Source organism: Ambystoma mexicanum, chromosome 8 (assembly GCF_040938575.1).
Source record: "Ambystoma mexicanum isolate Mex_15411 chromosome 8, UKY_AmexF1_1, whole genome shotgun sequence".
Taxonomy (NCBI): Eukaryota; Metazoa; Chordata; class Amphibia; order Caudata; family Ambystomatidae; genus Ambystoma; species Ambystoma mexicanum.
Genome location: NC_090929.1, coordinates 1,653,455,412 through 1,653,467,351, shown reverse-complemented (window position 1 = coordinate 1,653,467,351; position 11,940 = coordinate 1,653,455,412). Strand labels below are relative to the sequence as shown.

The window sequence follows — 11,940 nt, the reverse complement described above, 5'->3', positions numbered from 1 at the left end:
GTTCCCACCAGTCAGGGGAAGAAGACTCTCCGGCCGGGATATCTCCTCTGTCGTCGGGAAGTGGTGAGACGGTTCAGCAGGGCTCCACCGGAGGTGTCGTCGTTGCAGGTCGGCTCAGCTTTACCCTCATCGGATTCTTAGGTCCTGTGGCGACTTCTGAAGATCCAGTCCCAAAAGCCCTGCTTTTATGCAGAAAACCCCCATTCATTCAGCCTAGCTGTCAATCAAAACACGCTAAGTGGTGAGCGGGGTGGCTCACCACTTGGGCCAATCACACCAGAGTGCGACTTGAGTTGACAAGGCAACTCAGTCCAGAGCGCCTAAAACCCCTCCCACACCCCCTGTGGTACCCAGACAGAATGGCACCACTTTGGAGGGCCTCTGTGCAGAAGCCCGCCAAAAGTGGAACAAAGGGTTCAACCTTTGGTTTAGGAGTCACAGAGACCAACACAGACGCCATTTTAAAAACTGAGTTCTGGCAGAAAATACCAACCGATAGATTTATTTAAGATAAATAAACCGGTGGTATGTTAGAGATTAACGAGAAAAAGTATTAACCTCCAACAATGGGAAGAATCCCATAGAGTTATATTTGGGGGTCGAATATAACAAGTAGTTTCCACTGCCACCAGCCAAAACTCGACGAGGGGGGACGGGACAGTGCCCCCTCGAATAACAGACCCAGGAGTAATCGAATTACCCCTACTAGTACGTCCACAATAGAATTGTTTGTACTAGTTCTGTTAGTAAATTTAGGTCTAGTAAAGCCAATGGTGACTTTACATGCCCGGGGAGACAGTAGTCAGTCCCCGGGTATGGAGTCTATGGTGGGGATCCTCTAGGACGCCCAGTGTTACGGCACGGAGGGTGCGGTGTAACACACATAGAAAAACATATGAGACCCTATGGAGTAAAAGACCCCATAGCCCATAGAACATATTGACATTCAAAGGAATTACACACATTCATGTCCAAGAGTGGGAAAAAAAAGAGTCTCACTCTTGGCAGGATAGAAAAAACAAACTCCAGAAATCCAGCAAAGCTGCTGGGGGACTCACTAGGTTAGGAAATTCAGCCTAAACAGAGAATTCTCCCTAACACCGTGTTCTTTAAGAGGTGCGGGCAATGGCAAGGCTGTGTCTGAGGCTTATCGTGTTCCTTAAGAGGTGCGGGCAATGGGAGGGGTGCGCCTGAGGCTGGCCGTGTTCCTTAAGAGGTGCGGGCAATGAGAGGGCTGTGTCTGAGGCTGGCGTGATCATTAAGAGGTGCGGGCAATGGCAGGGCTGTGTCTGAGGCTGGCGTGTTCTTTAAGAGGTGCGGGAAATGGGAGGGCTGTACCTGAGGCTGGCCGTGTTCTTTAAGAGGTGCGGGCAATGGGAAGGCTGTGCCTGAGGCTGGCCGTGTTCCTTAAGAGGTGTGGCCATGGGAGTGCTGTGCCTGAGGCTGGCCGTGTTCCTTAAGAGGTGAGGGCAATGGGAGGGCTGTGTCTGGGGCTGACCGTGTTCCTCAAGAGGTGCTGGCAATGGGAGACCTGTGTCTGAGGCGGGCAATGGGAGGGCTGTCTCTGAGGCTGGCTGTGTTCCTCAAGAGGTGCGGGCAATGGAAGGGCTGTGTCTGAGGCTGGCCGTGTTCCTTAAGAAGTGCGGGCAATGGGAGGGCTGTGTCTGGGGCTGGCCGTGTTCCTCAAGAGATGCGGGCAATGGGAGGGCTGTGTCTGGGGCTGGCAGTGTTCCTTAAGAGGTGCGGGCAAAGGGAGGGCTGTGTCTGAGGCTGGCCGTGTTCCTTAAGAGGTGCGGGCAATGGGAGGGCTGTGCCTGAGGCAGGCTGGCCGTGTTTTTAAAGAGGTGTGAACGGTGGGTGGTGAAGGGGAGGCTTGCCGAAGGTGCATGCTGAGTGGGACAATGACACACTAATGGTGAACACTGGGATCCATTTTCTTTCATTGTGTGTTCTTCAGTCTTGATAGAACTGTTGTAAAACACAATGTTGTAGGGCGTAGTGGAGGGAAGGAAGGACCAGGTATGGGGTGTTGGGCAGAAAAAGGGGCGGCGCAGAGGGAACACAGGTCCACTACTTTTTTCTTTATACTTGGACCACTGTTAATTTACCTAGCTCCTCTCGCTGAATGCCCTGGTCGCTACCTCTCTACACTCGCTCCATCCCGTGCCTCCATCACCTCTCTGGACGTCCCCTGCTGTGTAAGCGGGCATGTCTGTGCACACTTCGCAGCGCTATACCTCAGCATCTCTGTGCTACCCCAGTGTGACCCCACGTGGTCTCTCTATGCCCACGTGAGCCCCTCTCTGCACTCCGTGCCTCCTAGCCCTCTCTGGACATCCCCTGCCGTGTAAGCAGGCATGTCTGTGCACACTTCGCAGCGCTATACTTCGGCATCTCTGTGCTACCGCGCGGTGACCCCACGTGGTTTCTGTATGCCCACGTGACCCCCTCTCTACACTCTCTCCATCACCTCTATGGACGTCCCCTGCCGTGTAAGCGGGCATATCTGTTCACACTTCACAGCGCTATACCTCGGCATCTCTGTATACCCATGTGAGCCCCTCTCTACACCGCTTTGTCCCCCTGAGTGCAGTGTTCTCTGACAGCTCTGTTCACTCATATCTCCCCAGATACACCTCTACTCCCTCCCTTCTGCCCGTTCCCTTTCTGCCGCCCCCCCTCCTCGCTTAACGCCTGCCACGCGCCCTCCCTGGCTCCGGAGCGCTCTGCGCCTCCCCCTAGCCTCTTGCATACACACCTCCAAGCACCTGTCTCAATCCATCGGAACTGCCCCTTCCCTCGGTCCCACCCTCTCTCGCTGTCTCAGTCCCTCCCGCTCTCGGAGCCACACAGCCCGCCTCCTCCATCTCAGATCGCCTCTGCAGGAGGTGCCCGGCACTGCAGACACAGCACAGACTCCTCCGAGGGAGTACTCACCGCGCAGCTCGGCCCGGTAAGTAGCAATGCATGCATATGTGTCCATTGAAGTCCGAGGTGCTATTTGTGTAGCGCGCGCCTGGTGCCATTGGAGTGTCAGGGCGCTGTGTGGTACATTGTGATATGGGGTACGGCACTGAGGGGGCACAGGAGCGGTGCCTGGCGCAGTCCTGATGAAAGGAAGTACTCCTTTGATAGTGTCTGGGTGCACTGCAGCACCGTGCGTGCACGATGCAGTGTGGCGCACCAGGGCAGTGCGGGCGAGGCGGCCTCTGCCCGGTGCAGGGCCACATGGGGCAGCGGTGCATCTGCCTGCGAATGGGGCGGCATGAGGCACAGCTGTATGGGCTTCTAGGCGCTCTCCCTGGCTTAGTGCTACTATAGGTACAGCGCACTAACTTCGCCGAGCACTGGAGACGCCCTGCCTGGCACAGAGTTTTAGCAGTGCCCCTGGCACGCTGACGCTGCACTGAGCTTTCGGATGTCCCGCTGCCAGGTGGGCATGTCAGCGCAGGAGATTATCGCCGAGTGCCCCGCAGCAGGGCCACCACTAGTCTGGTTTGCAGTAGTGGGGTGAGGGGGCAAGAGTGCTTCCTGGCACAGGGTTACACGAGGCGAAGCTTTGGCAGTGCCCCCGGGTATACCGGTGCAGTACGGGGTCGCTTGCCCAGGGTAACATAGTACATCTATTTCGCAGTGCCCCACCCTCTGGGCACACTGTGCAATAGCATGGCTGTGGCATTTCAACGGATGCCCAGGTGAAGCCTGCGGTTGTGGGAGCTCTGTGTAAGTATTTAGCATTGCCGGTGGCGGGCGCCGCAATAGTGCAGGGCTCTGGGTACCCTGCCTGGCATGGCTTGAACGATATAGCTGCCTCTCCCTGTACACAGTAGCAGTGCGGGCAGTGTGAGGTTGTGGACGCTCTGCCTGGCACTGTGTTACCCAACAGCATGGGCGTTGCTAGGGGGGGGGGCTAAGGGGGCTATAGCCCCTGATCTTTTAGTTGTAGCCCCGGATAGAATCCCAGGAGCTGCAGCCAAAAGACTAGCTAGCCCCCAGTCCCGACAGTTCTGACATCAGCTTAGCCCCGGGTCTTTTCCAGACCTAGCAACTCCCCTGCCCAACAGAGAGCGTCTGCGGTACTTCCGGCGCGCTGGGACAGTGTGAGTTTGTGGGAGATGTGCCAGGCTCGGGATCAGAGGGGTACACACCTGGTAACACGCCCTCATCGTCGCCCATGCGCACTGAAGTAGAACGGTGCTCTCGGAGCTGGCACCAGGGTTACAGGGCACGCAGCCATGTGGCCCTGGGCATGGTGGTCAGTAGGTGTGCCATCCAGCCTTGCCCACCTACTGAAGGTTGCGGCGCAGCTTTTACGCACAGTTTAATTCGGGTGTAGAGGGGTGGGACCCAGTCTCTGTCCGGTTGCGACTAGAGTGTTATGCCGCCCGCACGCGGATCCGCCCTCTGCTCGGCTGGTTGTGTAATGCCATCTCTCTCTCTCCTGCAGGTTTCTCGAGACCATGGTCCCCGCGCCACCGCCCTGACCGGAAGCTGCGCAGGAGAATGAAGCCCCCCGAGAACCTGACCTCGCAGAGCTTCCTGTCCGCCCTGCACAGCAATGCCAGCCAGCAGTTCACGGGCCTCCACTTCCTGCAGTCCTTCAAGGCCCTCATCATCCCCTGCTACTCGCTGGTGGTCTGCGTGGGCATCGTGGGCAACTACCTGCTCATCTACGTCATCTGCAAGACCCGGAAGATGCACAACGTCACCAACTTCTTGGTGGGCAACTTGGCCTTCTCTGACATGCTGATGTGTGCCACGTGCGTGCCCCTCACCCTGGCCTATGCCTTCGAGCCCAAAGGGTGGATCTACGGGCGCTTCATGTGCTACTTCGTCTTCCTCATGCAGCCGGTGACCGTCTCCGTCTCGGTGTTCACCCTGACAGTCATCGCCGTGGACCGGTACCACGCCACGGTCTACCCACTCAGGCGGAGGCTTACCATAGGAACCTGTGCCTATATCCTCGCCGCCATCTGGCTGCTCAGCTGCACACTGGCCACACCAGCGTTGGCCAACACCTACCACTTTGAGTTTCCTGAGTTGGACCAGTCTATCTGCGAGGAGTTTTGGTTCGGAATGGAGAAGCAACGACTCGTATATGCCTACAGTACCCTCCTCATCACCTACGTCCTGCCACTCAGCGTCATCTCCCTGTCCTACTTGCGGATCTCAGTCAAGCTGAAGAACCGGGTGGTTCCCGGGAACATCACGCAGAGCCAAACTGAGAGGGACCGCGCCAGGAGGAAGAAGACGTTTCGCCTCCTGGTGCTGGTGGTGGTGGCCTTCGGGGTGTGCTGGCTGCCGCTGCACATCTTCAACATGATGAAGGACATCGACATCAAGCTGATAGATAAGCAGTGTTTCAACCTGGTGCAGCTTCTCTGCCACTGGTTTGCCATGATGTCCGCCTGCACCAACGCCTTCCTCTATGCCTGGCTTCATGACAGCTTCAGAGGGGAGCTCAAGAAGATGTTCTCTTGGAAGAAAAAAAAGATCGTCCCCACAGTCAACTGTGTAATGACCAGCGTGGTCCTGTAGCTCAAGAAGACGTCCTCTTGGCAGAAGAAGCCGAGATGACCGGCATAGTCCTGTAGCTCAAGAAGATGTCCTCTTGGAAGAGAAAGACTGTCCCACCGTGAACTGTGAGATGATCGGCATATTACCATAGCCCAAGAATGTGTTCAAGAAGAAGACGAAGAAGAAGAACACAAAGATGAAGAAGACAAAGAAGGAGACGAAGAAGAAGACGAAGAAGAAGAAGAAGACAAAGATGAAGAAGACAAAGAAGGAGACGAAGAAGAAGACGAAGAAGAAGATTGGACCCATGGACAATTCTGTAATAACAAGCCTGGCTCAGTTGCCCTAAAGGTTTTGTTTTTGGGGAAAAGATCGGGTGATTGGTCAACTGTGCGATGACTTATCTGGTGAATTAGCAGAAGGTGGTGCGCTCTATGAAGAAAAAAGTGATCTATCAGATTTATACCTGGAAGAAGAAGAATGGCCAAGAGGCGAAATGTGTAATGACAAAGATAGTATTGTAGCTCAACAATATGTTCCACAAGAAAAGGCAGAAGAAGCAAAAAGAGCAGAAGAACAAGGAGGATGATGTGAAGAAGACGAAGATCATTGAACCCATGGTCAATTGTATAAAGGCTAGCCTGGTTTTGCGCTAAAAAAAGAAAATATGTTCTCCTGGAAGAAGACTTTGATTGGCCCAGTGGAGGAATAGCAGAACCATAATTTCTCTTAGAAGAAAATCAGGCAAGCGGTAGAATATTGCTGTCGCTTTAGCTGTTCACCTGGAAAGAGAAGATGTGGCCAACAACCACATCTGTGGTGACTATGGTTGTGATGTCGTTAACCAAGATGTCTCATGGAAGAAGAAATAGATCAGACCCATTGTCAAATAAGTGATGACATCAATGGCTCTACAGCTTGGGTGAAGTAGAACATTATCCCACTGTCCCGGTGTGTGATAACCAACATGGCGTTGAAGCTCATGAGTTTGATTTACTGGAAGAATGGAGTCCACACGTGGTCAACTGTGAGATCAGTGACATCATTCCGTGGCATGAGAAGACATTTTCCACGAAGGAAGGTTCATCTGCACTGTGCATTGTGTGAGTACTAGCATGGACTGTGGCCCAAGTACATTTTCTTCTTGAAGAAGAATATCGATGATTAGCGATGGTCAATGTAGGGCCTTCACTCAAGGAGAACGTTTCTGGAAAGGTGATTAACCTCAGGACTATCTGTGTGACGACGAGTGTGGTGCTGCGGTTCAAGTAGTTCTTTCTTAGAAGACAAAGTTCAAGAAAGTATTCCTCCGGATGAAAATACTACACAAGTGTGGTGATGGATCTCGTGAAGGAGCTCACAAGGATGTTCGTGGGAAAGAGCACTTTTCTGCCAGATCCCAGTGTGGGGACTAGGGTTTTTCCTTGTCTCAAAGGAATTCTCTTGGAAGGAGAGTCAACTGTTGGGTGACCAGAAGAGAACTTCAACTCAGAGAGGTGGTCTTCTGAGAAAAAGAAGACGGGACAAGTAACCAATGGGAAGGTGACTAGTGTAACTCAAGAAGATGTTCTGCTGGAAGTCGATTGATCGTATGGCCAATGACATCTCGTTGGCCAACTTGCGGCTATCACTCAAGATGATGGCCGCTTGGAGGCAAATTCTCAGCCCTCCAGTGAACTGCCCAAAGAACAGCAGGGTGCCATGGATTCCTGGATCCATTAACCAATGGGAAGGTGACTAGTGTAACTCAAGAAGATGTTCTGCTGGAAGTCGATTGATCGTATGGCCAATGACATCTCGTTGGCCAACTTGCGGCTATCACTCAAGATGATGGCCGCTTGGAGGCAAATTCTCAGCCCTCCAGTGAACTGCCCAAAGAACAGCAGGGTGCCATGGATTCCTGGATCCATTTGATCTTTAGGGAAAACTGTAGATTCCAAGTCTCCACATGTGTCTTATTGGTGTTGCACACTTTTAATGAATATGTAAAGATCCATGACTCGGTAAAAAACATCTAGCAGTGACTGCCCAGTGCCAGAGTCGCGTCCGGCCACTCTGTAGGACATCAAGCAGGATGCTTACATTCAGAGTGCTTTGTATGACAAAGTAAATTGGGTTCTTATATCACGCTTCATGCCGAAGTCCAGCCTCTAAGCGCTTTTCGAACCCGTGCTGCTCAGCACTGTCTTGCTTCCAAGACAAGCAAGTTGCCCTGAGCTATCTTCCCGGACTCAAGTAATAGGCACAGGGAAGTAAAAGGGGGCATAACACATAATAGTTGAGCTTAACTTCTTACTAAACACTCCCATGTTGGCAGATACTAGAACTGAGACACCAGGAGATTAAATGATTTGCCCAAGATCACACAATTTGGATAAGGAAGGATGCCAAGATTAAAACATAGCTCTTCTTGGTATGTAGCCATCACTTCGCCACTTGACCACATCTCTTCCGAGCTGGTGAAGGTCATATACTTTAATGGCTGGTTGACATGGGAGAGGACCCCAGGTTTTCTCTCCCTAAAGGGCTAAAAATGGGTGACGTATATTGTTTCTTTCTTATAGAGTGCACTCAGCAGGGCTTATCTTGAGAAACCTCACCCCCAATAATGAACAAACTACCAACAAAAAGTGTGACCCCCATTGTATTATTCTGCCCCCGCCCGCCTCTGTTATCACTCTGAGCACACATGTTGTGCCAAAGCAGCTGCCTTCTCACCATGCTTAGCTTTCCTTGTTTTGCTTTAATGTAATGGTCTCATTTATGTCACTCGAAAAAACACATGTTGTGCGGTAGGACTTGGGTTTTATGTTGGCGGGATAGCACAGTTGGCTAATGCACCCGTTGACACCTCAGTAGCATGTCTTTGAAACCAACCTCTTGGGTCTGCCTTCCTCAGATCATATATGTGTGCCAGGTCCGGGTGGGTGATGAGAACTCAACGGAGCATGTGTACCCTGAAACATTGTGGTTAGGACTGTTTGTGGGAACAAGATCCGTGTCCCACCCCAGGAAATTTGGGTGGAATTTTGCAATGGTTTCTCCAAAAGACCATACTTAAATTAGCCACCTACGCCTGCACTCTAATGTTCCTCGACCTAGCAAGGAAGCTCAGTAGGTTGCGTGACTGCGTGTAGCCTGCACGTTTGAAGATATGCGGGCTTGACACCCCCATTCACCCTTTAGGATTGCTAAATCGAGTGCATTTTCCGAGGATAATATCAGCATCTGTTATGTAAGAAGCGCCACAAGGCGGTTGAAAAGTTCCTCGGCGCTGTCCCCCTGTCACCAGCCCGTTGTGGGGGGTCCCCCTGTCGCCAGCCAGTTGTGGGGGCGACTCCTGCAGCAGTTCTTGATTAGAGTGAGCCTTCCTTCCATCCATTAACTGCAAACCTCAGGATTTACAGCTGCCCCCCCCCCCCCCTCCGGCTGTCATTCATAAAGCGCTTCAAGTGTCCTGACGAACTGGAGCAAGCAGGCCCTTCTCGCCGCGCCCTCCTCGGAGAGTTCCAGCAGTCGCGCCCCCGCGCGGCGAGATCTGGAACTGCAAAGTGCCTAACGGAGAAGCTGTGATCATGAACACATTATTGTTGCTCAGGAATGTCTGAGTTGTGACGAACCTATGCTTTGTGTGGGCGCCAACGCCTTGTTCTGGCATCGACAAAGCTTTAATTATGAGCAATGTCTTTTTGAGTCGGTTTCCGCATTAAGCAAAACTGAGTGTTATGACATTTGAAGGCATGTTTTTCCCGTATCGCGAAAAGCAAGAACACGTGATATTAAGGACTGTTTTCATCTCCCTTTCGATATCAGGCAAAAGCCTCTCGTCACGGTACTCAAATCTATATTTTGTAATAAATATTTTATTGGTTACTTAAACTTTGCAGCGGTTCAAAAGATATGTGTGTATCCATATTTATTTATCAAACTTCACTGTTGTTGTTGGGATAGGGAGCGCACAGATTCCCTCACAGACCAGTCGTGGAGCCTCAGTTGTAGGTCCAGGAGTCTTTGAGGTGCATATTTACATGTGTTCAGTTACTGTTAGCTATGTTACAGGAATGTAGACACGCAGGCACCCACCGGCCATCCCCACATCACCAGCTCAGGCCCCCAACTGACACACGTGGGGCACTAAGATACAACACTCACTCAGCATTCTCCTGAGCTGCCCTCATAACACTCAACAACATTCTGCAAGCATACATCAATGGCCAGCAGGATATTAAATCCCGCCATACACAAAGTCAAACACCACAAAAAGCAAAATGCACGCCACAGTCACCCCGCAACACACTCCCAGATGCACAGACGCAGTCCTGCTCCAACACAACCAAACACCTTCCACCAGGGCCTGCCACCCCCGGATACAGGGCCTGCCACGCCCTGGCACAAACCATCCACAAAGGAAAACACCTAGTGAACCAAACACACCAAGAGGTAGGGAAAACACGCCAGGGGAGGGAAATACGAATTGCCCAACCACTGGACCGGGGTACATCCCTACTCACAGAAGCAGCATGTGGGCGGACCAACCAAGCCGCCAAACGTCCACACACTAACATACAGGGAGGGTGGTGCTGCCCATATCCTGGAACAGCAACACAAGCAGGGGTGCGTCATCTGGCAACTTCCGGCCTCACATACAAAGACTCAAACCACACAATCAACTCCACTCATCACCCAAGTCAGCAATTCCCATCCAGAATGTAAACCACAAAAGAACACTCCAGAAACTCGGTCCTCACAACACTGCAGCAAATCTGCACTGTACACCAGCCCTTCCCGAGTAACACAGCATGCATCCCACTGCATCACAACATATATACCGCTACACCTACTCCACACACAACAGAAGACAACAACACATGACAAGGTCAACATTTGGGGTGCTCCTGGCAGAACCATATAATCAAGCAACAATTTAAAACATCTGGAACATGAGGTGCTTTGCATGGAATAGTAGGGCATTCTGGAACATGAGGTGCTGTGTCCAGAACACTAGTGTGATCTGGAACATGAGGTGATGTGTCTAGAACACTAGTGTGATCTGGAACATGAGGTGATGTGTCTAGAACAGTATGGCGATCTGGAACATAATGTGTTGTGCATAACAGTATGGTGATCTGGAACATAAGGTGCTGTACATTAAACAGCATGGTGATCTGGAACACGAAGTGCTGTGTCTAGAACAGTATGGGGATCTGATACATCATGTGCTGTGTCTAGAACAGTATGGCGGTCTGAAATATGAGGCATTGAGCTTAGACCAATATGGTGATGGGGAAAGGAGCTGACGTGCATATAGCAGTCTGGTGACTTGGTGCAGCACATGTAATAGTACAGTGACAGGGAGATTAAGGTGCTGTATACAGAGCATTATGATGATCTGAAACATTGTGTGTTATCCATAGAACAGTATGTTGATCTGGAACATGTAGTGCAGTACATATAAGAGTGGCGTGATCTTGAACATGTTTAGCTGTTCATAGATGAGTGATGCGATCTGGAACATTTAATGTGGCACATAGAACAGCATGGTGATCTGGAACATTTCATTTAATGCTGTACATAGAAGAGGGATGTGATCTGGAGCATTTAATGATGTACATAGAAGAGGGATGAGACCTGGAACATTTAATACTATACGTAGAACAGTGTGTGATCTGGAATATGTTGTGCAGTTCATAGAAGAGTGATGTGGTCTGAAAAATGTAATGCTGTTCATAGAAGATGGATGTGATCTGGGACATGTAATGCTGTGCATAGAAGACAGGTGTGATCTGGAACATTTAATGCTATACATAGAAGAGGGATGTGACCTGGAACATTTAATTCGGTACATAGAAGAGGGATAAGATCTGGAACATGTAATGCCGCGCATAGAACAGTGTGTGACCTGGAACATGTTGTGATGTACATAGAAGAGTGATGTGATCTGGAACATTTAATGCTGTACATAGAAGAGGGATGTGATCTGGAGCATTTAATGATGTACATAGAAGAGAGATGAGACCTGGAACATTTAATACTATACGTAGAACAGTGTGTGATCTGGAATATGTTGTGCAGTTCATAGAAGAGTGATGTGGTCTGAAAAATGTAATGCTGTTCATAGAAGATGGATGTGATCTGGGACATGTAATGCTGTGCATAGAAGACAGGTGTGATCTGGAACATTTAATGCTATACATAGAAGAGGGATGTGATCTGGAACATTTAATTCTGTACATAGAAGAGAGATGAGATCTGGAACATGTAATGCCGCGCATAGAACAGTGTGCGACCTGGAACATGTTGTGATGTACATAGAAGAGTGATGTGATCTGGAACATTTAATGCTGTACATAGAACAATGGGTGATCAGGAATATTCTGTGCTGTACATAGAAGAGTTGGAGATCTGGAACATTTGATGCTGTAC

The 11,940-nt window shown here is 50.7% G+C and overlaps 1 protein-coding gene across 1 annotated transcript; it reads left to right on the top strand.

Moving 5' to 3' along the window:
• Window positions 1–2,769: 2,769 nt before the first annotated feature.
• On the top strand, window positions 2,770–9,354 carry LOC138473282 (prolactin-releasing peptide receptor-like). Its single transcript, XM_069611920.1, has 2 exons — window positions 2,770–2,953; window positions 4,448–9,354. The coding sequence occupies exon 2, from the start codon at window positions 4,504–4,506 to the stop codon at window positions 5,536–5,538; it is 1,035 nt and encodes a 344-aa protein (XP_069468021.1). The 5' UTR covers window positions 2,770–2,953; window positions 4,448–4,503; the 3' UTR covers window positions 5,539–9,354.
• Window positions 9,355–11,940: the final 2,586 nt, after the last annotated feature.

Bases quoted from the DNA above. Each gene is read 5' to 3' on its own strand.
- LOC138473282 (XM_069611920.1), top strand. From the start codon at position 4,504: ATGAAGCCCCCCGAGAACCTGACCTCGCAGAGCTTCCTGTCCGCCCTG.